At 41.2% G+C, this 25,682-nt stretch overlaps 2 protein-coding genes across 2 annotated transcripts in view; both read right to left on the minus strand.

The window, feature by feature from the left end:
* The window catches only part of LOC129855096 (chemokine-like protein TAFA-5), a 126,718-nt gene extending 112,762 nt beyond the window's left edge, over positions 1-13,956 (minus strand). The window contains exon 1 of the mRNA XM_055922422.1: positions 13,281-13,956. Within this exon, the coding sequence (XP_055778397.1) occupies positions 13,281-13,392 (112 nt within the window). The 5' untranslated portion in view covers positions 13,393-13,956. The remainder of the gene's footprint in view (positions 1-13,280) is intronic.
* A 2,940-nt stretch (positions 13,957-16,896) lies between these two features.
* On the minus strand, positions 16,897-22,356 carry LOC129854756 (ladderlectin-like). Its single transcript, XM_055921906.1, has 5 exons — positions 22,260-22,356; positions 21,858-21,967; positions 21,303-21,452; positions 17,145-17,259; positions 16,897-16,979 (listed from the first exon to the last, which is right to left on the minus strand). The coding sequence occupies exons 1-5, from the start codon at positions 22,333-22,335 to the stop codon at positions 16,897-16,899; spliced, it is 534 nt and encodes a 177-aa protein (XP_055777881.1). The 5' UTR covers positions 22,336-22,356.
* Positions 22,357-25,682: the final 3,326 nt, after the last annotated feature.

The raw sequence follows: 25,682 nt of genomic DNA on the forward strand, positions 1-25,682 counted from the left end.
AGACAGGATTGAGTCAAGGCACAGTTCTGGGGAAGGGTACCAAAAAAATGTCTGCAGCATTGAAGGTCACAGTGGCCTCCATCATTCTGGAAGAAGTTTGGAACCACCAAGACTCTTCCTAGAGTTGGCTGCCAAACTGAGCAATTGGGGGAGAAGGGCCTTTGTCAGGGAGGTGATCAATACCTTGATGGTCACTCTGACCTTCCAGAAGGACAACCATCTTGCCAGCACTCCACCAATCAGGCCTTTATGGTAGAGTGGCCAGATGGAAGCCACTCCTCAGTAAAAGGCACATGACAGCCCACTTGGAGTTTGCCAAAAGGAACCTAAAAGACTCTCAGACCATTAGAAACAAGATTCTGTGGTCTGATGAAACCAAGACTGAACTCTTTGGCCTGAATGCCAAGCGTCATGTCTGGAGGAAACCTGGCACTATCCCTAAGGTGAAGCATGGTGGTGGCAGCATCATGCTGTGGGGATGTTTTTCAGCAGCAGGGACTGGGAGACTAGTTAGGATCGAGGGAAAGATGAACGGAGCAAAGTACAGAGAGATCCTTGATGAAAACCTGCTCCAGAGCACTCAGGACCTCAGACTGCAACAGTAGGGAACGGAGAAATGCATGTTCATCATGCACTGAATGCACTTCCAGCCGACCAGAAACAAGTATTCAACAATGCTGTGGTATAAATAACATAACATCAGGCATCAGCTTCAGGGAGAGGAGGTCCCTTAAAAAAAGCTTGCGATAAGTAGTGTAACCATTCATCTTCTTAATCATGAATGATGTTTCAATCCAATTTGTGACTTCCACTCAGTAAATTAAGTTCAGATGGCATTGACCCCAACCCTACTTGAGCATGCCTCATTCTGATGTCTTGTGTACTGTGAATCTGCACAGCCTGCAAACAAACTGTCAGCACTTTGGAAAAGATAACGTATATAGGGGACCAACAATAACTTCTAAAATATAATGGCTTGAGGTAATTGTAAAGTCTAGTGATAAAATGGAACAGGAATAAATCAAATCTTATCTTTGTTTAGTTGTTATTGCTCTTTTGTTTACCCCAGTCCATAGATGGATGGTCTGCCAGGGAACATAATCAAACGCATCCCTGTGGTGTTCCTCAAAGTAATCAGGGTGACACACTGAAAAGGAAGCAATCGAATAAAAGAAATAAATAAATCTACTGGGTGGTGTGCTAATTGAGTGATACATCTGGAAGATTTGATTTAGTGGAAGGTTGTCTCGGGTCCGAACGTATCCATTCAGCTCTTGGCCAACGCAGGTTTGAGTAAGCCATGCCTACACATGCACAGACGACAATGATGTTCAACCATCCTGAAAATGCTCAATAACACTCACACAATAACACTCACACCAGGACATTTTGACTCTATATGAAACACAACCAAGTGTTTTTCACATTCCATTTTCCTCAGTTTCAGTTAACATTCTGCCAGTGAAATGTTGCACCTCAGTGGAATAGAGAACAGTTTGTTCCAAAAATTACATCTTTAGCCATAAAGTGTTCCTAACTGATAAAACCTTAATTTAAAAAGTCGGCTGCATCCTCATCCTGCCCAAAGGAACATTATGTTCATGCCTCTGAGGTCAAAGTGTAAGAGTTTAGGAGGTTAAGGATGAACATCAATAACTTTGAAGTGGACACTGCCTTTGTGTCTGAATGGGCGAGACTAATTAGCTAGAGAAAGGACAATTTGCATTGTTCATACTACACTCATATGTGACCGACCGGCTCGATCTTACGTAGCAAAATTTGAAATTGTGTTTTTACATTGGATAAAAGTAGAGACTCAGAGCTAGAAAATGGTATATCATACACTACAGTTGAGGAACAATGGGAAGGTAATTCTGCTTTGAAAGTTGATAAACTTGTAACCTCACTTTTGAAAAAATGGCCCTTGAACCTTTTGGTAAACCTACTGGAGAGATCTTCTTTGTTTACACCCATTCAGCATTGTTCACACCTTCTTAGCCTTAGCCCCACCCATCTCTTCAAGGATTCACATGTGAGGCCATGTACTAAACAACCAAAGATTTCAAGACTAAAGACTGGTTTATACTACGGGTGTGTTTGTAAATTCAATCTGGAGTGCTAGAGTGCGCTCAGAGTGTGCTCTAGCGTTGTCAGATTGTCCGTTGGTCAGTTCAGAGCGTTTTGCTCTTGGAGCGTTCAGAGCGCACACTGGACGCTCTGGCCGAGGACTAGTCCCGATCCGAGCGTTCTGACCTAACAACAGCAGTCAAGCACCCAAGCTAACTGGCTATCGTTGGCTAGCTTGCTAGCGACTTCCAGACAAATGAGAGAACAGCTCACTCTGACCATTTTACCTGCCCTAGCAGAGCTGGTTATGCTGCTTTTATGTTATCCAGAGCGCTGGTGACCAACTGTGCTGTTGGCAACAATTTAATTACGCTTTTTTGCCAACGTTTACTGACACTGGCCGTATTCAACAGGTGTTAAGCGTTCTTAAATTCGTCAGTTATTCTGCGCTCTGGCACACTCAGATGAGAGTGCTCTGAAATTGGAGTAGACAGCCAGAGCGAATTTACCAGCTATGTCTATCGACAGTTGTGGCAGTGACATCATGAACATTTTATTGAAATGGTTACTTGCATAGTGGAGTCTTTTGTTTAGACATGTAGATAGCTAGCTAAACAATGAACCATAATCCCAACTCATAACCTTATTACCCTGCATGAATTTGCAGGTAGCTAACCAACCAGGTTCAATGTTAGCTAGCTAGCTAACATTAGGCTATAACTAGCAATGCAAATGACATTACTACACAGTTCATACATGTAACGTTAGCTAGCGAGCCAGCCTGCTAACGGTAGATAGATAGCTAAGAGTATGCTTTAACTTTAAATTAAAATTACTTCATGTCAAAATTAGAAATGTGTAATTTCAAAAAATGTAGCTAGCTAGACTATCTTACCCATATACATGGATGGACACTTCTCCCTCTCTGTCACGGATGCCATGGTTGCCTTTAGTTTGAATATGTAATCCGGACACAGGTGTTTTATACAATAGCCTCTGTGTGTTCTCTTTTTGACTCCCTCTGCATATTTGCAATCCAACGCCAGAATTTTCTCCATCTCCTTAGCTATCATACTCTAATTCCACTGATTTCAAAACTTGGTCCTCTAGAAAGTGGAGAGCAACACTTTTGCAGTTTTACTACGTGATATCTTTCAAAAAAGCTGCGTTAGAAAAGATTCCCTACACATACTGACCAGCTCATAATATATACAGTAGCGTGCTACGTGGCAGACCAATCCGAACTCATCTCTTGGCATGTCGAGCACACTCATTATCTCAGCCAATCATGGCTAGGGGGAAGGTTCCTGTTTTTTTCTGTGGCTAAACCAACTAGGCTCGTAATGTAACAATTTATTCGTATTTACAGATGGCATACAGGTTTGTTATTAAGGCACATGAAAGTTCACATGTTCCAGAAGGCATTTCTGCCAAAAAGAAATGCATTTCGACAACAACGAAAAACTTTTACGTTCAAATGGCTCTCCTGTGAAATAGTGATGTGTGACATATGCCTAGTTTCAGGAAAAAACTAACATATATTATGGCCATTTTCCAGCCCTTTGCCAGGTGTGAAAAAAAAAATCCAACACGTCACCAGGACCTGGCTCTGCCCCGAATGATTTTTGGTCAGCCCCGAAACTTTTCCGCTGCTGCAATTATGTCAAAAAATATGTTTTTGTCAACTGAATGTGCCGCTTAGTTAGTTCATAGAGTCCTGGTTATGTGAAACTCCCAAAGTCATCCACAATTATAATCAGATTAGTAGTGCTGCCGGTGCGCAGAGCGACGTCTTGCTGCTTCTCGGAACGGTGCTGTCTCACACGAACACTTAACGATGAATTAGCATTCTACATAACAAACCAAATATCATAGCATATACAGTGCATTCGGAAAGTTTTCAGAACCCTTGACTTTTTCCACATTTTCTTAAGTTACAGCCTTATTCTAAAATGTATTACATTGTTTATTCTCCTCACACACCTGTCTACATAAAGGTCCCACAGTTGATAGTGCATGTCAGAGCAAAACCCGAGCCATGAGGTCGAAGGAATTGTCCGTAGAGCTACGAGACAGGATTGTGTCGAGGCACAGATCATGGTCGGTCACGGAGGTGATCAAGAACCCGATGGTCACTCTGACAGAGCTCCAGAGTTCCTCTGTGGAGATGGGGAACCTTCCAGAAGGACAACCATCTTGCCAGCACTCCACCAATCAGGCCTTTATGGTAGAGTGGCCAGATGGAAGCCACTCCTCAGTAAAAGGCACATGACAGCCCACTTGGAGTTTGCCAAAAGGCACCTAAAAGACTCTCAGACCATGAGAAACAAGATTCTCTGGTCTGATAAAACCAAGATTGAACTCTTTGGCCTGAATGCCAAGCATCATGTCTGGAGGAAATGCATATTCCCAAAAGGATTGGGATCAAATGGTTGTCATGCAAATGGTTGGCGTGCAAATGGTTGGCATGTAAATGGTTGGTGTGCAGATGGTTGGCGTGCAGAAGGTTGAGATGGTTGACATGCAGATGGTTGGCATGCAGATGGTTGACATGCAGATGGTTGACATGCAGATGGTTGACATGCAGATGGTTGACATGCAGATGGTTGACATGCAGATGGTTGGCATGCAGATGGTTGACATGCAGATGGTTGACATGCAGATGGTTGGCATGCAGATGGTTGACATGCAGATGGTTGACATGCAGATGGTTGGCATGCAGATGGTTGGCATGCAGATGGTTGACATGCAGATGGTTGACATGCAGATGGTTGGCATGCAGATGGTTGGCATGCAGATGGTTGGCATGCAGATGGTTGACATGCAGATGGTTGGCATGCAGATGGTTGGCATGCAGATGGTTGGCGTGCAGATGGTTGGCATGCAGATGGTTGGCATGCAGATGCAGATCTAGAAAAAGGTGAACAATTATAGTTCATGATTTTTCTAATTTAGAATGATGACCTAATGATGATGGCCTAATTTATAATAAGGTAGGCCTAAGTTTTAGGATTTCAAAAATAGATTTTCTTTGAGCCACTAGGCTGTGTAGGCATAGACAATTGTGACATTTGGTTGATGCATTGTATGTAGGACTGTATTCTAAAACGATATTATACACATCGGCTTCATGCCAGTAGCCTACCAACCTTCGTTTAGAAATTATGATGTAATAAAAAACAAATAATGCGCTCTGGTATTCAAAATATAGCACTACACCACTGGTTGGCCTATAATAAATGTAAAGCCTGTGTGGTACGTCAACTGATAATTTCAGCACCGTTTTGATTGGGCCATTGCAGTGCTTTGAGACAAGCATGATGATACATCAATCAGTCAGACAGATGTTTTGTTTTCCCTGAATCTTCATTTGGATATTAGGTTACAATTTGGCTGGGAAATGTTAGCTAAGTTGAGGTGAGTGCTCATGATCATTAGTCTAGCAATTGAAAGCAATGCAGATATTCTCTACACACACACAAACACACTAGTCCTATAGCCTACCTGATGAGCTTCCCTGATGTTGTCCTGAACTTTCAAATCAGTTTCTGATGCATTTCAGTCATTTAGCCTACTGATGTGAATACACATTTTTACACTTTTCCCATTGGCTATTCAAGTCATTTGACATACTTTCTTATTAGCCTTATGAACATAGAAACTGTGCTACAATGGGTAAAAAGGTTTTATAAACTGGGTGGATCGAGCCCTGAGTGCTGATTGGATGACAGACATGGTATATCAGACCGTATACCACGGGTATAACAAAGTTGATAATAGCAATAAGGCACCTCGGGGGTTTGTGGTATATGGCCAATATACCACAGCTAAGGGCTCTATCCAGGCACTCTGCGTTGCGTCGTGCTAAAAGAACAGCCCTTAGCCATGATATATTGGCCATATACCACACCCCCTCGGACCATATACCACACCCCCTCGGACCTTGTTGCTATCATATCTACAACAATATAGCAGAAATCACTATTGGCTTAAACAGAAAAAAATAACTGATTAGATAGAAACACGTGTTCATTGACTTACTGAATTAACTCTAAAGGCTACTTGCTGATAGATAGCCTCATATAAGGTTCCTGAATACAATCCATTGAGTTAGTAAGGAGAAGTGTTGATTATTTGGCCTTGGGGAGAGCACAGAGCATGGACGAAAACATAGCAGCAGGAAGGGGTGCAGGAAGTGCTGCAGATAAATTGAAATACATTTGCCAAATTATATAATTAGTCTTCTCTTGCCTGTACAGGAAATACTACACCAGAGAGCATAATTTAGCCACAGAGTATCAATAGCTTATTTGAAAAAATTGCTGTGATTGTGTTGTGTCACATCACGAGCGTCTCAGCCCCTTTTCTTCAGGGCTGAGCCCAGAATGTTATGAAACTCAGGTGACGCCCCTGCCTGACAATGGTGATTCTGTACATCCTGTTTCATTTGCTCATGATCATTGTATGGTGAGAGCTTTTTCCTCTGATTTCAGAGAACCAATGAGATTGCGCCCGCATGGAAGTAACTGACTGAACTGAGAAATAAAGTCTGAAAACTTACTGGACACTGCTCCCTGTGAAGACACGTTTCACACTAAGAAACCAAGCAATTTTAGAGTATTAAGGACTAATTCAGTACTAGGCATGTGGCAGGATAAGGACACAAATTATAAGACAATGATGTCATAAAGCCAGAGCAACATATAAGCCCTATAGGTTTCAATTAATGTATTTCCATTCATTGTGGGTCCCAATGTAGAAATATGTCCTGGAGGAATGCTAGATTTATGACAGAACTGCCTTATCCGACGTCATCAGGTTCCGAATCTAAAACAAATGCAGGTCCCCCAGTGCCACTAATATGATTGATTAGACCACAATGGAATAATAAGATTGCATGACAGGTAGCAACCAGGGGAGGGAGCCAGCACACAATAGAAGGCCACAATGCCAAGCTTGTCTAATGTTTAAAATCTAATATTCTTAATCCGTGGCCATTGTCACATCACACTCAAGACCTAATAAGGACAGCTGCGACCTTAGCCTGACACCATTCATGCAAATGACTTTGTAATTAGATTAGACTCTCATCTACTTTCTAATCACATTCTCTCCCACTCGCTGTCTTACTCTGCTCCTCTGAGTGTGTGTGTGTGTGTGTGTGTGTGTGTGTGTGTGTGTGTGTGTGTGTGTGTGTGTGTGTGTGTGTGTGTGTGTGTGTGTGTGTGTGTGTGTGTGTGTGTGTGTGTGTGTGTGTGTGTGTGTGTGTGTGTGTGTGTGTGTGTGTGTGTGTGTGTGTGTGGAGATAGCGAGAAAGAGGGAAAGAGACAGAAGGGAGCTGTGCAAACATACCAGAGTACACGCACACACACAACTCCAAACTGACTGAGGTTCTGAAAGCCAGGAACGTAGTAAACTGATATCAAGACACATCTACTGCATGAGTCACTGAAATCAATGTAACCCTTCTCACTAACAAGCTGTCAGTCCTCCCAATGCTTTTCAGAGCAAAAAGAATGAGTAACAAGGAAATGCATTGTAAGGGAAAGAGGTGGATTGTGTGTGTGGTCTTGCTCCATAATGACAGGTCTCATGGATGAGATGTATTTTCAGTGCCATTTAGGGAGTAGTGGCTAAAATCATACCAAACAGAGCACAGGTGCTTTTGCTTACAGGCAGCTGTGAAAATGATCCACATACAACTATCCATTTTGACCCACCAAAACAAACAATGCCTGGGCATCCTAGCATTAAAGACATCCAAGTGGAACCTAACAGCCCTTTCACTCTCCCCATTTACTGCGGTGACAGCGTATACCACAGGGTATAAGGTACAGCGTTATCAGGCTGGCGGTAGTCTGGCAATGTGTGCAGCTTCCATTGATATTCTTGATATGAAGAGTTTCATTCCAGATCGCTATACAGTGCCTCCAGAAAGTAATCAAACCACTTTACTCTTTCCACATTTTGTTGTGTTACAAAGTGGGATTTAAAAAGATAAACTGTCATTTTTTGTCAACCATCTACACAAAATACTTTGAAATGTCAGTGGAATAATATTTTTATTTTTTTACAGATGTTAGAATTTATGAGAAAACCCCCCTCATATATCTTGATTACATAAGTATTCAACTCCCTGAATCAATACATGTTAGGTCTGGGCGGTATACGGTATTTTATGATATACCGGTATTGATGCACTGACCGGTTTGGGCATTTACTTTATCTTCTATAACAGTATTTGAACGTTTGGTTCGTTAAATGTGATATGCCGTGTGTAACGTCCATTTTTATAATTTACTTCGCTACTTTTTAAAAAGTTTTTTAAAATTTAACTAGGCAAATCAATTAAGAACCAACCCCGGTCAAACCCAGATGACGCCGGGCCAATTGTGCACCGCCCTATGGGACTCCCAATCACAGCCGGATGTGATGCAGCCTGGATTCAAACCAGGGACTGCAGTGGCACCCCTTGCACAGAGATGCGGTGCCTTAGACCGCTGCACCACTCAGGAGTCGAACCATGAAAAACAGTACCAGACAATTATTCCTCCTCCACCAAACTTTACAGTTGGCACTATGCATTTGGGCAGATAGTGTTCTCCTGGCATCCACCAAACCCAGATTCGTCTGTCAAACTGCCAGATGGTGAAGCGTGATTCATCACTCTAGAGAACGCGTTACCACTGCTCCAGAGTCCAATGGCGGCGAGCTTTACACCACTCCAGCCGACGCTTGGCATTGTGCATGGTGATCTTAGGCTTGTGTGCAGCTGCTCGGCCATGGAAACCCATTTCATAAATCTCCCGACCAGCAGTTATTGTGCTGACGTTGCTTCCAAAGGCAGTTTGGAACTCGGTAGTGAGTGTTGTAAGCGAGGACAGACGATTTTTACACGGTACGCACTTCAGCACTTGGCGGTCCCATTCTGTGCGCTTGTGTGGCCTGACACTTCGTGGCTGAGCAGTTGTTGCTCCTATACGTTTCCACGGCACAATAACAGCACTTACAGTTGACCGGGGCAGCTCTAGCAGGGCAGATTTGATTATCTGACGTTTTGGAAAAGTGGCATCCAATAATTATTGGATGCCACATTGAAAGTCACTGAGTTGTTCAGTAAGACCGTTCTACTGCCAATGTTTGTCTGTGGAGATTGCATGGCTGTGTGCTCGATTTTATACCTCGGTCATCAACGGGTGTGGCTGAAGTTGCAGTGTCCACATCCTTTTATATATACATTGTATGTGTTACCTCCTAGGGTCATGCCCTACTCATGAAGCAAATTTAGAATTTGTATTATTTCAAAACATAAAATGCCGTCAAACCATCAAAACAAATGTAATTTGTCAATTCTAGAATAGCTTTTCTTACTTTGAGAGAAAATAAAACAAAGTAATATTGTTTAACATCATTGTTTTAATGACTACCTCATTTCTGTACTCAATACATACAATTTTAATAAAGAACTGTCCAAATTCTACATTTATGACATCAATATTTAAAAAAAGAATCTATACAGTATTATGAGATCTCTATGTAAAACATTTACATTTGACATTTAGTCATTTAGCAGACGCTCTTATCCAGAGCGACTCTTATCTATTAAACTTAAGATAGCTAGGTGAGACAAGCACATATCACAGTCAATATACAGGATACAAACATTCCATTCGAGCTAAACAATGGATATAAATCATTTAGCAAAAAAAAACATTTTCTCTTATTAAAAAAAAAATACCAGAGAACAGTCATACAGTATTTTACACACATGAACCTAAGTAGGGTTTCAAAATTCCCGGAATTTTGAAACAGTTACATTTCAGTAATTCAGCAGACGCTCTTATCCAGAGTGACTTACAGGACCAACCCTACCCATAAGCAATCATTTCTGATGTAAAAACACAAATGTGAAAGATTGGTGGATATAGTGTTTTGGAAATAAGCTCTTCAATATTCTTGCATAACTGACATAACCCACGAACATCATTTTCTCAGAGTCTTGTTAAAGGTGCCTTACATTTTACATACATTGTTTGTGTATATCAGCCTAAGGCCATTGGCCTGAATAGGTAGAGAAGCCCTCGTGTTTTGACCAAGACAATATTGATTGTGTGTTAAAATGGGAGGGTCAAATCCACTGGATTCCTTCCTAATCAAAGTTATAGCCTCAAAATACCAATCAAGATCTAAGGGCCATACTGAATACAAACCAATGCCAATCAAACAATGCCACTGATTTCCTATTCCTTGTGCATGGACAACACATTGACACTACACTGTGAAGTTGCGGCATTGGTGCCTAAGGAAAAAACGTTGCATTATATATTACAAAAATAAATCCAGTTACAGTCCCTAAAATGACTGCCTGGTCCCACCATCCTGTGATATTGACTTGTGTTCTCCTTTTTTGCTGTGAAGTGATGCATCAAGACTTCCACTTCCCACTGGAAAAAACACAAGGACAAGAGAAGGTGCACAACTAACAGAATTCAGAGAGAGAAGAGAAAGAGAGAAAGCGAGAGAGAGAGATGTGGTGGAAACTAAGCTGTAATTTCAAACCTCCTGCCAAATGTATGACTATATGTGACCCGTTTCAGGAAGCTAGGCGCATGTCGCACAACACTACTTCACAGGAGAGGCAAAAACAAAAAGGTTTTGGGGCAGAAATGCCTTCGGGAACATGTGAACTTTCATGTGCCTTAATAATACCATACTTGTATGCCATCCGTAAATACAAATAAAATAGCGAAATTACGAGCCTAGTTGGTTTAGCCACGGAAAAAGTCAGGAACCTTCCCGCTAGCCATGACTGAGATAACGGATGGGCTGGACATGCCAAGCGATGAGTTCAGATTTGTCTGCCATGTAGCACGCTTCTGTCTATAGCATGAGCTGTTCGGCATCTGTAGATAATCCTTGCTACAGCAGATTTTTTGAAAGATATAATGTTAGCCATGGAGAACTGCAAAATTGTTGCTACTGCTCTCAACAACATTGCTGCCCTGAATTTAGCAGGCGCTATTGACAAAGATCAGTAGATAAAAGTTATGATGGACTACTTTCTGCACTTTCTGTCAGTGTGAACCGGAGCGACTTGACACAATGGGCCAAACATGCTGTAGCTACAAACAAAACGGAAGCGACACGGGATGTCTTACTTAGCTAAAGTGGTCCCAGTCTGCCATGAAGCGTTTATCCATGTATACAGTAAGAGTCTAGCTACATTTTCAGATATTATACATTTCTAATTTTGTCAGAAGGTTGTTTCATTGCAAGTTAAAGCGTACTGTTAGATAGCTAGCAAATGTTAGCTTACTGGCTCACTAGCTATCATTACGTGTATGATCTGTGTAGTAAATGTATCTCAGAAACTATTTGCATTGCTAGTTATAGCCTAAAGTTAGCTAGCTAGCTAACATTGAAACTAGTTGGTTAGCTTTAGCTACCTGCAGATTCATACCACAGCATTTCATGCATGGTGGCTAGCTATAACAATCCGTTTGTACTGTATGGGTTGGAATTATGGTTCATTGTTTAGCTAGCTAGATACATGTCTAAACAAAAGACTCAGAGTGGGACTGCCGAGTGCTGATGTGTGTAAGAATTGTCTGTCCTCGTTTGCAACACTCACTACCGAGTTCCAAACTGCCTCTGGAAGTAACAAGAACTGTCCATCGGGAGCTTCATGAAATGGGTTTTCATGGCCGAGCAGCCACACACTAGCCTAAGATCACCATGCGCAATGCCAAGCATTGGAGCAGTGGAAACGCGTTGTCTGGAGTGATGAATCACGCTTCACCATATGACAGTCCAACGGACAAATCTGGACTTGGAGGATGGCAAGAAAAAAACACTGCCTGCCCGAATGCATAGTGCCAACTATAAAGTTTGGTGAAGGAGGAATAATGGTCAGGTGCTGTTCTTCTTGGTTCTGGCTAGACCCCTTAGTTCTAGTGAAGGGAAATGTTAACGCTACAGCATACAATTACATTCTAGACTATTTTTATTTTACTTATATAACTAGGCAAGTCAGTTAAGAACAAATTCTTATTTACAATGACGGCCTACCCCGGCCAAACCCTAACCCGGATGACGCTGGGTCAATTGTGCTCCGTCCTATGGGACTTCCAATCACGGCCAGTTGTGATACAGCCTGGAATCGAACCAGGGTCTGTAGTGACGCCTCTAGCACTGAGATGCAGTGTCTTCGACCGCTGCGCAACTCGGGAGCCCACTACAGTTTCGGGACGGCCATTTCCTGTTTCAGCATGACAAAGCCCCTGTGCACAAAGCGTGGTCCATACACAAATGGTTTGTCGAGATCGGTGTGGAAGAACTTGACTGGCCTGCACAGAGCCCTGACCTTCAATTGATTTGAAAGTCCAGAGAGAGAGAGGTTGGATGAGACCCACATTTTGGAAGTATATTTCTGTCTTAGGACATACCAACGTACACTTTTCTTCAGTTTGCTTGCCATAGTCAGAATGTTTGCACAGTAAAAAATTGTGACATTTCAAAACCACTGCGTACAGGCTATCAATTTGTATAGGACTACAGCACGTTTCGCGCTGGGTATACCCCATCATGGCGCAATATATGGTTTATTACTTTTACAACAAAGTTAATCGTTTTATTGCAGGAAGGATGGGTGACAACGAATTGTATTTGAGAGTGACTGCTGTTCCTAAACACTGCACGCTCAGCTGAACAGGAGGAATCGTGAGCTGGTGCTGACAATGTAAATCAGGTTTGGACGTGGGGAGAATTTCCCGCGGGGCACCTTTCAGCACTAGCGCTGCGGACAGCAAACGACGAAAGGCCTGGAGTTTTCTAACTTTTCTTGATCAGGGACGCCCGCCAAGGCAAACCGGCGACCCAGGGACCCTCATCATACGCTAACGAGAAAGAAAAAAAAACGGGGGAAAAAACGTTTTTTTTCATGAGGAAGCGTAAACTATAACATAGTCTATTAGTGTAGAGAAAATGCTGCTGTTGTAAAACTAATTGTCTGCAACTCTACACATTTTTCCATTGAGCCGATGTTGCAGTGTTGAAGACATTCAATCTTCATCTCTACCAATTAAATTGTTCACATACACAATCTGCATACATTCTATCCAAGGCAGTAATCAGCTAATCAAAAACCATTATCGACATAAATCCCATAAAAACACACTTAAAGCAGCAACACCAGCAAGTGCGCAGTTCCTTACCGCAGTATATGATGAGCAGACTGGTCAGTAGCACCGCAGCCCAGAAAGTTGAAGACATTCTTGGCCAGGTAGTGACATTCCTCCGCCGACTCAGTTTACGAGACGAAGCCATTGAGTTTCAGTTCCCCGTAGCGAAAGAAATTGAACAATTCACCAGCCAGGTCGCGCTCGATGGGAGCGCCTCTCGCCACGAGTAATCCCAAAGAAAGACATCTCCAGAGTGTGCTAGTCCAAGATAAACCCCGGTGTCCGAGCGTAGGCTAATGCACTGTGAAAAGGAATGCTGTCTGGTGCCTGGTGGATGTCCGTTACAATAGTAAATATTATTTAGATAGGATATGATCCAATTACGAATTAGACATGAAGCTACGTGTTATACGTATCCGTGTTCTCTGAGAATGGATTCAATGAATTCAAAGCAGGTCGTTGACATTTCCCAAAAAATAGAGGGCGAAATGTTCTCGCAACCTCATGCCACACACTTGAGGGCTATAAGACCATCTGAAACTCGGGGTCACGCTTTTTCAGATACTGCTCAATTGTCTGCTTCCTTCAAGCGTTCTCGGGGGGTTTTGACTTCAGGCACATGCAGGCTACTTTGGGGAGACATCGCAATTATCGAATGACTGACCCATCACCGCAGTACAAAAGGAGTGCTAGCAATTTCAACCAATCACCGCACGTAATAGCATATTGTAACGACCCTGGGTTTATAAGCGCGGAAATCGACTCTGCCGCTGGAGCATGCTTTTGCGGCACAGTCGATAGCGCGCCGGACCTCGGGCTATGAGGTTGAGGGTTCGAGACCTGCTCCCTGCCTGTTTCATTACATTGGTGTCAGAAGTGATCGGACCTCGCATCCACGACAGTGCGTGTGCTTGGCCGGTGAGCGCGTTCCTGTAAGACGTAAAGTCGCAAGCTAGCGCGAGGACGCGCTCTTTGAAAGGAGGGAGTAGTGTAACGACCCTGGGTTTATAAGCGCGGAAATCGACTCTGCAGCTGGAGCATGCTTTTGCGGCACAGTCGATAGCGCGCCGGACCTCGGGCTAGGAGGTTGAGGGTTCGAGACCTGCTCCCTGCCTGTTTCATTACAATATTATATGGTTTAATCAAGCCACACTTCTACAAACATTTCCCCTTGACCCTCGTCAGCGCATTTTCGGGACAAATTGGACAAAATCATATTGTCAGGGAAAATGTCAGAATTGCCCCAGAAAAACAAAGCATTTTTGCCAGCAAATATCTCAACAAATCCTGGAGGGACTCAACATGGGAATCAATCCACCAGAGCGGAGGGGCCTAATGGGAGGGATATGTAAACTGAAAATGTGTTGTTATTGGCAGAGGTTTCAAACTCTTTGTTATTGGTCTATTAACTTTTACCACATGGTGATGTCACCAGGCAAAACCAAACTGCACCCGTGCGAAACCTGCTGATTAGAATGTTCTGTGTAGCTTGTATTTTCAACCTGCAACTATTACATTATCGAATTTTTTCTCACTTTTACCGTGTTAGATTCTTCAGCTGTTGTATAGTAGGATATTATACTAGCTAGCTGTTCACGGAGAGAGTCAATCACACAGTGAGTATCGCGCCATCCCATACAAGTCTAATACGTTTGGATCTAACAAGCACATTTTGTACTCACACATTTCTATACCCAGTGAGAGTTTGGAAACACAAAGCTACATTCAGGGGTTCTAAAAAACGTCTGCCCTGTTACTTGCACATTCATCTTCTGCACATTCTACCATTCCAGTGTTTAATTGCTATATTGTAATGACTTCGCCACCATGGCCTATTTATTGCCTTCCCTCCCGTATCCTACCTCATTTGCACATGTTGTATATAGACTTTTTCTACTATATTATTGATTGGATGTTTGTTTATGCCATGTGTAACTCTGTGTTGTTGTATGTGTCGTACTGCTTTCCTTTATCTTGGCCAGGTCGCAGTTGCAAATGGGAACTTGTTCTCAACTAGCCCACCTGGTTAAATAAAGGTGAAATAAATAAAAAACAAATGTTTTTTATCCCGGAGTCGCCTCTTCACTGTTGATATTGAGACTGGTGTTTTGCGGGTACATTTAATGAAGCTGCCAGATGAGGACTTGTGAGGCGTCTGTTTTTCAAGCTAGCCACTCTGATGTACTTTTCCTCTTGCTCAGTTGTGCAACGGGGTCTCCCACTCCTCTTTCTATTCTGGTTAGAGCCAGTTTGCGCTGTTCTTTGAAGAGAGTTGTACACAGCGTTGTACGAGATATTCAGTTTCTTGACAACTTCTCCAAACATAATTGCAAAAGGGTTTTCTAATGATCAATTAGCCTTTTAAAATGATAAACTTGGTTTAGCTAACTCAACGTGCCATTGGAACACAGGAGTGATCGTTGCTGATAATGGGCCCCAGTATCCTTTCAAGCACACCCTTCTCATTAACCTGTGGTGAGTTATTCACCATTTTCAATGTACAAATAAAGTTGTAAAATGTAAGATGGCTAAATAAAAAGCAAAATTATTGATTATTATTATATTATTATTTGTGCCCTGGTCCTATAAGAGCTCGTTGTTACTTCCCACAAGCCAGGTTGTGAAAAACTCACTCATTTTAATGTTTAATAAATGTATTGTATAGTGTGTGTGTGGCAAGCGAACCATGATGGCAAAACACTGGTGCTAGAGGGGGTATGCAGCTGGAGGTTGAATGTTTGAAGGGGTACGGGACTATAGAAAGTTTGGGAACCACTGGTGTAGAGAAATGTAACAACTCTCAAATTCATAGACAATGCTCTGATAGTCTATGACATCCACATGATAATGTTTGACTTATTTTAAAGCTATATTGTCACACCCTGATCTGTTTCACCTGTCTTTGTGATTGTCTCCACCAGGTGACACCCATCTTCCCCATTATCCCCTGGGTGTTTATACCTTTTGTTCTGTTTCTGTTGCCAGTTCGTTTTGTTTGTCAAGTCAACCAGCGTTTTGTCTCAGCTCCTGCTTTTCCCCAGTCTCTCTTTCTTGCCCTCCTGGTTTTGACCCTTGCCTGTCCTGTCTCTGAGCCTGCCTGCCTGATCACTCTTCCTGACCCTGAGCCTGCCTCCCATCTTGTACCTTTGCCCCACTACTCTGGATTACCGACCTCTGCCTGCCCTGAGCCTGCCTGCCGTCCTGGACCTTTGCCCCACTACTCTGGATTATCGACCCCTGCATACCCTGACCAGTCGTTTGCCTGCTCCTGTTGCTGTAATAAACATTGTTACTTTGACGCAGTCTGCATCTGGGTCTTACCTTCAAACCTGATAATTTTATTCATTGTATTCTTCAAGATTAATTATCAAGTAATTGAAATGACCACTGAACAGATGCTAGAATGTATCTTTAAGAAACCTTTCAAAGGATTTGACAATTATGGCGCTATCATTCATGTTTAATAAAAACTCATGAGAGAAAATAACAAACCCATTTTAATAACCACAAAATCATTACTCAACATTTATGTACAACAAGTAACTAGAACTTTCATCTTACAGAAACAAGTAATCTTCCAAAAGTATTTGATTTTACCATAAAATATGTTCATTTAGGATGCTGACACTACAGAGTAGAATTTTTGGTTTCATTGATAGTTTGAACAATTTCTTATGGAGCATACCGAGGGATATCTCCTTCCACATAATTCATCATTCCAGGCATGTTTATCTTAAGCGGAAACACAGAATAGAAATGACCTCTCAAATCAATTCAGATATACACACAAAAAGTTTAATAAAAGTGTGTGTGTGTGTCAGATTTATTTGTTATACTTACTAGGAATAACATTTAATTTGATGAATGGATCAGTGAATGATAGTGGGCTTACTGTACCTCCAAAGTTCATCTGAACACATGGCTCTCTGGCACCCTGATAGTTATTGGGCTCGTCTTTCGCCCAGTTCTCGTGATCAAATTTGGATCCGTCACTCCAGAACCATAGCCTGTCCTGTGGGGAAGAAGTGAGGTCTCAGTATGAAAGAAATTGCTGAATGTGCAGACTGGCACTGATACCGTTGCTTGAAAAAAACATATTCTTCCACATTTTCAAAAATCCCAATGAATTTCAATGGCCACAGACTTCAATGGTCAAAATGACGGTCATAACATGTCTACAACCGTTTAAAGATGGAATCCGCAGTAGGGACTGACCGCCCCACCACCATTGTTATTGTTTTTGTAGCAGAGCTGAGGAGCTTTGTGCAGCATGTTAAAAACATTGCAGTACATATTGTGCTCTTCTAGCGCGCATGTGAAGATGTCAGAGGGGAAAAACACTGTTGGTTGTTTGCAGTAACATCTTTGTTGTTGTAATATCGCAAACCAATGTGGCTGTTTCACCATTAATGATTCCAGCTTTAAGATAACGACTTCCAAAGAATAAGAAATGACTCTCCCTATCACATTCCAATTCAGACATTGTTTCTTCAACAAACTACACTATGCCACTGTAGCCCTACTGGCCTAATAACTGTATACCTGGAAGAAATGTAAAGGTTTATATTGAGTTTTATCCCGTTATTCTATTAATAAACAATGGAAAAGTTACCCTTCACTACCACGAACACGCTAAAAATAAAAAATAAATATATAGAATTTGTTAAACTTTAAATTACAACATGGTTCGATAAAAAAATCCAACACAATCCCAATATATATAGTTTCAAATGTCAAATGTGTAGCCTACAGTTTAAGAATATTTCCCTTTCCACTCTTGATAAAATCCTTAAAGGTCCAGTGCAGTAAAAAACTAGATTTCCCTGTGTTTGTACCGTTGAAGTCGGAAGTTTACATACACCTTTGCCAAATACATTTAAACTCAGTTTTTCACATTTAATCCTAGTACAAATTCCCTGTCTTAGGTCAGTTAGGATCACGACTTTATTTTAAGAATGTGAAATGTCAGAATAATAGTAGAGAGAATTATTTCTTTCAGCTTTTATTTCTTTCATCACCTTCCCAGTGGGTCAGAAGTTTACATACACTCAATTAGTATTTGGTAACATGTCCTTTAAATAGTTTAACTTGGGTCAAACTTTTCAGGAAGCCTTCCACAAGCTTCCCACAATAAGTTGGGTGAATTTTGGCCCCTTCCTCCTGACAGAGCTTTTGTATGACAGCTGCGTGGTCCCATGGTGTTTATACTTGCGTACTATTGTTTCTACAGATGAACGTGGTACCTTCAGGTGTTTGGAAATTGCTCCCAAGGATGAACCAGACTTGTGGAGGTTTACAATTCTTTTTTGGCTGATTTATTTAAATTTCCCCATGATGTCAAGCAGAGGCACTAAGTTTGAAGGTAGGCATTGAAATGCATCCACAGGTACACCTCCAATTGACTCAAATGATGTCACTTAGCCTATCAGGAGCTTCTAAAGCCATGACATAATTTTCTGGAATTTTCCAAGCTGTTTAAAGGCACAGTCACCTTAGTGTATGTAAACTTCTGACAAACTGGAATTGTGATACAGTGAATTCTAAGTGAAATAATCTGTCTGTAAACAATTTTTGGAAAAATTATTTGTGTCATGCACAAAGTAGATGTCCTCACGGACTTGCCTAAACTATAGTTTGTTAACAAGAAATTTGTGGAGTGGTTGAAAAACGAGTTTTAATGACTCCAACCTAAGTGTATGTAAACTTCCGACTTCAACTATATATATATATATTTCCGCTCTATGAGGATTGGAATAATTCTGTGAAAAATATGATAATGCCCTTTTTTAGTGTAAGTGCTGTTTGAAAAGTCCGCTGTTTGAAGTAAGTTCTTTGTTGTAATATCGCAAACGTAAGTGGCCATTTCAATATTATGGATTCCAGCTTTAAGCTAGAAATGCCATACAAACTTCAAAATGGGCAGACCGGTCTGGAATAGCTTACTTTTTGATACCATTTATACTTTTTGAACTATAAACGTTTTAAATTCACATAAAAGCTCCATAGGATTCAGTGGGAACTATTTGGATTATCTACTGCTCTTGAAATGTTAATGCTACAAACATTAAAACAACATTGACATGTACAGGCTGATGTACAGACGGACTCAAATTATATAGATTGCTGGTCAAAAGATTGTTGATACGTCTTGTACTTTTTGAACAATAATCATTTAAAATGTGCATAAAAGCTCCATAGACTTCAAAGGTGCATTCAGATTAGCCAGTGCTCTTGATCCATTTACGATACAAGCACCAACTCAACATGGAAATGTGCAGACTGACTCAACTTACATTGCTTCAAAACAGCTTTTTGCTTCCATTCATATTTTTTAAACTATATAGCTTGTTCTATCCTCATGCATTTAAATGGTGTAACGCAGACTTCAACAATATAAACTGAAATCACTGCCAGAGAACTTTCAGAATGTTAAAACTTAAACATATTTAGATATTAAAACAATTAATGACTTATGATGCCATAGTACTCACTCTAGCCTACTATGCTATCCCACTACAACCCACTGTGTGTCAGTGGCTACTGCAGTGGACATCTATAAGATCTTCCAATCCTGGATCTGGGGCCGTATCCACAAAGCATGTCAGAGTAGAGTATTGGTTGTAAGTTATGAGAATAGAGACATTTTACTCCTAGTCTTATGGATAAAAATAAAAGCTATACATGAAGCCTCATTAGTCATAAGAGTCACACCTATAGATATTTAGGACACCTCATGAGCAGTCCTAACCAGTTAGGAGTTGTTACCAGCAGGTGTCTTGATAATAGAAAAAGGCAGTGAGTCAGTGCTTCCTCCACCATAGACAGGACATTACTTTGGATTTGTTAACATAATGTTATGATATTTCTATATGATCAACCCATAAATAATCTAGACCTAAATCCAACAGTATCTCTTGCGCTTTAGACAATGATTTCACATGAGGCCTTATTCACATGAAATGCCTAAATACTGCTAACCACTAGGCTAATAAATATTTCACATATTTTTCTTTTGATTATTTCATTAATCTACATCATGTTATTTCAAGCGGAATATCATGTCTGGTAAAAAAATATGCAATTCTTAAAAAAGTTGGGCAATTGACAGTATCTAGGGGCTATGTCAACTTCAATAGTGTTCAGTAAAAAATATATATATATTAAAATATATATATATATATTATACCGTGTGACTCAGTGCAGAATGCCTATCACATTATTCAAAATATTAGAATTGGTAAAAAAAATAAAAAGAATTATGCATGCCAAGATATTAGGCAAGAATTAAGAGTATGCAAAGAAATAGTACAGAGGGTAGTACATCACTGGGGCCAAGCTTACTGCCATCCAGAACCTCTATACCTGGCGGTGTCAGAGGAAGGCCCTAAAAATTGTCAGACTCCAGCCACTCTAGTCATAGACTGTTCTCTCTGCTACCGGCAAGCGGCTACCGCATGGCAAGTCTAGGTCCAGGAGGCTTCTGAACAGCCTCTACCCCCAAGCCATAAGACTCCTGAATGTCTAATCAAATGGCTACCCAGACTATTTGCATTGCCCCCTCGCCCCCTCTTTTACACTGCTGCTACTCTCTGTTGTTATCATCTATGCAAAGTCACTTTAATAACTCTACCTACATGTCCATATAACCGGTGCCCCCACACATTGACTCTGTACCGGTACCCCCTGTATATAGTCTCTCTATTGTATTTTGCTGCTGCTCTTTAATTACTTGTTACTTTTTCTTATTCTTATCCGTATTTTTAAAAATGTCATTGTCGGTTAGGGGCTCGTAAGTAAGCATTTCACTGTAAGGTCTACACCTTTTGTATTCGGCGCATGTGACGAATAAAATTTGATTTGATAGTGTCAGGCGTAAATTATATGGTCCCTGACTTCACAAGTGGCCCTTGACATAATGATGAGCATACCAAAAATCCTCTAAATCTGTGAGTATACTCTAGCTGAACTGTCCAGGGAGAGTAAACATTTCACTTTTACTGTAGTAATTTTCTATTAAGGTATTTTAACTTTTACTCAAATATGACAATTGGGTACCTTTTCCACATTTGCCTGAACAGCATCATATCCTCCAATCCAGGTCAGAGGGAAATCGCCAGTCTTGATCAACACCACCGCCTGTAGAAATTGGGACTCCACAGAGCTGTGCACAGACGCCAGGTTTGCTCCAAGGAACATACAGTGGCGCTAGAGCAAGCCGTAGACAGGGACAAAGACATGTCATAATGTAGGTATTAGTCAGTTGTCCTGTCTTTGTGAGAATGTGTGTTCTGGACTCTCACAATTAAATATTGGCCATCACAACTAATGTTCTTTGAAATAGGCTCTTCGAGATATTAGTTTATCTCTGTCTTAACCCATGGCCTGTGGGTTCCAATATACAGGAGTTCTGACTCGACACATTAAATAAATATTGCAAAGACTATAGAAAATTCTAATTAGACAATAACTTAAAGGGGAGGTTCAGTACTTTACATGAGGCATGTGCCTGTTTAGATAAGGCCGAATCCCCTTTAATGTATTGTCAAACCAAATAAGCAAGTTGAATTCAATTGAACTTCTTTAATTCACAGAAGAGGGTAAGCATTTTACCTCTGCTTCAGGCCATGTCCTTGCAGTCTCAACAAACATGAAGCAGCGTGAATTAAACTGGAACCAGTCTGTGGGGCTTTTTTTATCTGCTGCAGATTCCATCATAGCATCTGTAAGGAGAAGACACAGGGCATGTTAGAAATTGCAGCCGACTTTAAAGGTGGGTCGAGACTGACTGATCTACAAATCACCTGGCATCATAAATAACTACTCAATATTATTTGTAGATCAGTCATTCCACACACACACACACACACACACACACACACACACACACACACACACACACACACACACACACACACACACACACACACACACACACCTGTTACAACAATACATAATTAATAAATCAATGACTGATTGAATGAATGCTGTAAAGCGTGAGATGAACTCTCTTACTTGCTTCGTCCAGTGTTAGGGTATCACCCAGTGCAAAGGCAGCACTGACCAGCAGAAGAATGGTCAACATCACCATGTTGATAGTCTCCTGAGAGAGAAAGAGAGAGACACACAGATATACAGACAGACAGTGAAAGAGAAGCCATCAAGACAAATTCACGGAGTACTTTAGAGTGCAGATGAGTGCAGTGTTTCCTAAACCTCTCTTTGAGTACCCCCCATTCCACTTATCTGATGAATTCCAGTACTATTACATTAGAGCAGATTCAGCTAATGAAGGGCTGAGGAATATCAGGTATGATCTCTTCCAGCACATGGAGGAGATTAGCCTAGCACACAGGAATAACAGGTATCATCTTTTCCACCATATAGAGGAGATTAGCCTAGCACACAGGAATATGCATGTCCTCCAAATGGCTCCCTATTCCCTATGTACTGCACTTTGACCAGGGCTCACAACGCATAACATAGAGAATGGGACACATCTGATATTGTGTCTGACATTCACTATCTACTTCAAAAGTTAAGGATAAGTCTATGTGTTACGCCCTGACCGTAGATTGCTTTGTATGTTTCTATTTTTAGTTTGGTCAGGGTGTGATGTGGGTGGGTATTCTATGTTGTAAGTCTAGGTTTTCTATTTCTATGTGTTTGGCCTGGTATGGTTCTCAATCAGAGGCAGCTGTCTATCGTTGTCTCTGATTGAGAGCCATACTTAGGTAGCCTGTTTTCCCACTTTGGTTTTTGGGTGTTTATTTTCTGTTTAGTGTTTGTCGTCACCTTTCAGAACTGTTCGTTTGTCGTGTTGTTGTTTTGTTAGTGTTCATATTTATTAAAGAAACGTATTTATGAATACTTCCCACGCTGCACCTTGGTCCTCTTCTCCTTCTCCAGACGACAATCGTTACACTATGCTCTTGCATTCAAACTAGTTTTTTAACCACTCCACAAATTTCTTGTTAACAATCTATAGTTTTGGCAAGTCCGTTAGGACATCTACTTTGTGCATGACACAAATCATTTTTCCAACAATTGTTTACAGACAGATTATTTCACTTAGAATTCACTGTATCACAATTCCAGTGGGTCAGAAGTTTACACACACTATGTTGACTGTGCCTTCAAACAGCTTGGAAAATTCCAGAAAATTATATCATGGCTTTAGAAGCTTCTGTTGACTAATTGACATATTTTGAGTCAATTGGAGGTGTACCTGTGGATGTATTTCAAGGCCTACATTCAAACTTAGTGCCTCTTTGCTTGTCATCATGGGAAAATCAAAAGAAATCAGCCAAGACCTCAGAAAAGATAATGCAGACCTCCACAAGTCTGGTTCATCCTTGGGAGCAATTTCCAAACGTCTGAAGGTACTACCTTCATCTGTACAAACAATAGTATGCAAGTATAAACACCATGGGAACACGTCATACCGCTCAGGAAGGAGACTCGTTCTGTCTCCTAGAGATTAACGTACTTTGGTGTGAAATGTGCAAACCAATCCCAGAACAACAGCAAAGGACCTTGTGAAGATGCTGGAGGAAACAGGTACAAAAGTATCTACAATATCCACAGTAAAACGAGACCTATATCGACATAACTTGAAAGGCCGCTCAGCAAGGAAGAAGCCACTGCTCCAAAACCGGCATAAAAAAGCCAGACTACAGTTTGTAAATGCACATGTGAACAAAGATCGTACTTTTTGGAGAAATGTCCTCTGGTCTGATGAAAAAAAAATAGAACTGTTTGGCCATAATGACCATCGTTATGTTTGGAGGAAACAGGGGGAAGCTTGCAAGCAGAAGAACACCATCCCAACTGTGAAGCACGGGGGTGGCAGCTTCATGTTGTGGGAGCGCTTTGCTGCAGGAGGGACTGGTGCACTTCACAAAATAGATGGCACCATGAGGACGGAAAATGATGTGGATATATTGAAGCAACATCTCAAGACATCAGTCAGGAAGTTTAAGCTTGGTCGCAAATGGGTCTTCCAAATGGACAATGACCCCAAGCATACTTCCAAAGTTGTGGCAAAATGGCTTAAGGACAACAAAGTCAAGGTATTGGAGTGGCCATCACAAAGCCCTGACCTCAATCCTATTGAACATTTTTGGGCAGAACTGAAAAAGCGTGTATGAGCAAGGAGTCCTACAAACCTGACTCAGTTACACCAGCTCTGTCAAGAGAAATGGGCCAAAATTCACCCAACTTATTGTGGGAAGCTTGTGGAAACGTTTGACCCAAGTTAAACAATTTAAAGGCAATGCTACCAATTACTAATTGAGTGTATGTAAACTTCGGACCCACTGGGAATCTGATGAAAGAAATACAAGATAAATAAATAATTCTCTCTACTGTTATTCTGACATTTCACATTCTTAAAATAAAGTGGTGATCCTAATTTACCTAAAACAGCAAATTCTTATTCAGATTAAGTGTCAGGAATTGTGAAAAACTGAGTTTAAATGTATTTGGCTAAGGTGTGTGTAAACTTACGACTTCAACTTTAAGTAACTCTCAATCCATGATAAGACAGAGGATGTAAATCCATAACAGACGCTTCAAAACCTTATTCCTTATCATTCATTTTTTGACTGTCATTTTTGCCATTGATGAATGTGTTATTCAATGCGTTTCTATGGGCTATGGTAGTGAAGGCCAAATTCAATATCAACGGCTTGTACTTTTAGAGTTCAACTGAAGAAGTGGCAAATAGGAGTCGCAATGTGTTCTGCTGCCAACCTCAGTAATTTACCATTCAGGTTGTTGGTACCAGGTGGTTTGTCCTTATTCATAGACAGCAATTATGTGTTCACCTCTTCACACTAACTCAACAGAATTCAAAACTACAGTGCTTGTCTTTCATTATTTAGTCAGTTACGCTTTGATGTTAAATACTGTATTGTTGGGAAAGAGCTTGAAAGTAATTATTTTACCATACTGTTTTACCCCTGTTGTATCCTGTGCACGTGACAAATAAACTGAGTCATTCCTCTCCTCCCCTAATCTCCTTCAGGAGAAACGTCAAACCAAATCATTCCTCTCCTCCCTTAGCCTCCTTCAGGAGAAACGTCAAAACAAATCATTCCTCTCCTCCCCTAACCTCCTTCAGGAGAAACGACAAACCAAATCATTCCTCTCCTCCCCTAGCCTCCTTCAGGAGAAACGTCAAACCAAATCATTCCTCTCCTCCCCTAGCCTCCTTCAGGAGAAACGACAAACCAAATCATTCCTCTCCTCCTCTAACCTCCTTCAGGAGAAACGACAAACCAAATCATTCCTCTCCTCCCCTAGCCTCCTTCAGGAGAAACGTCAAACCAAATCATTCCTCTCCTCCCCTAGCCTCCTTCAGGAGAAAGGACAAACCAAATCATTCCTCTCCTCCCCTAGCCTCCTTCAGGAGAAACGTCAAACCAAATCATTCCT

Source organism: Salvelinus fontinalis, chromosome 5 (assembly GCF_029448725.1).
Source record: "Salvelinus fontinalis isolate EN_2023a chromosome 5, ASM2944872v1, whole genome shotgun sequence".
NCBI classification, from domain to species: Eukaryota; Metazoa; Chordata; class Actinopteri; order Salmoniformes; family Salmonidae; genus Salvelinus; species Salvelinus fontinalis.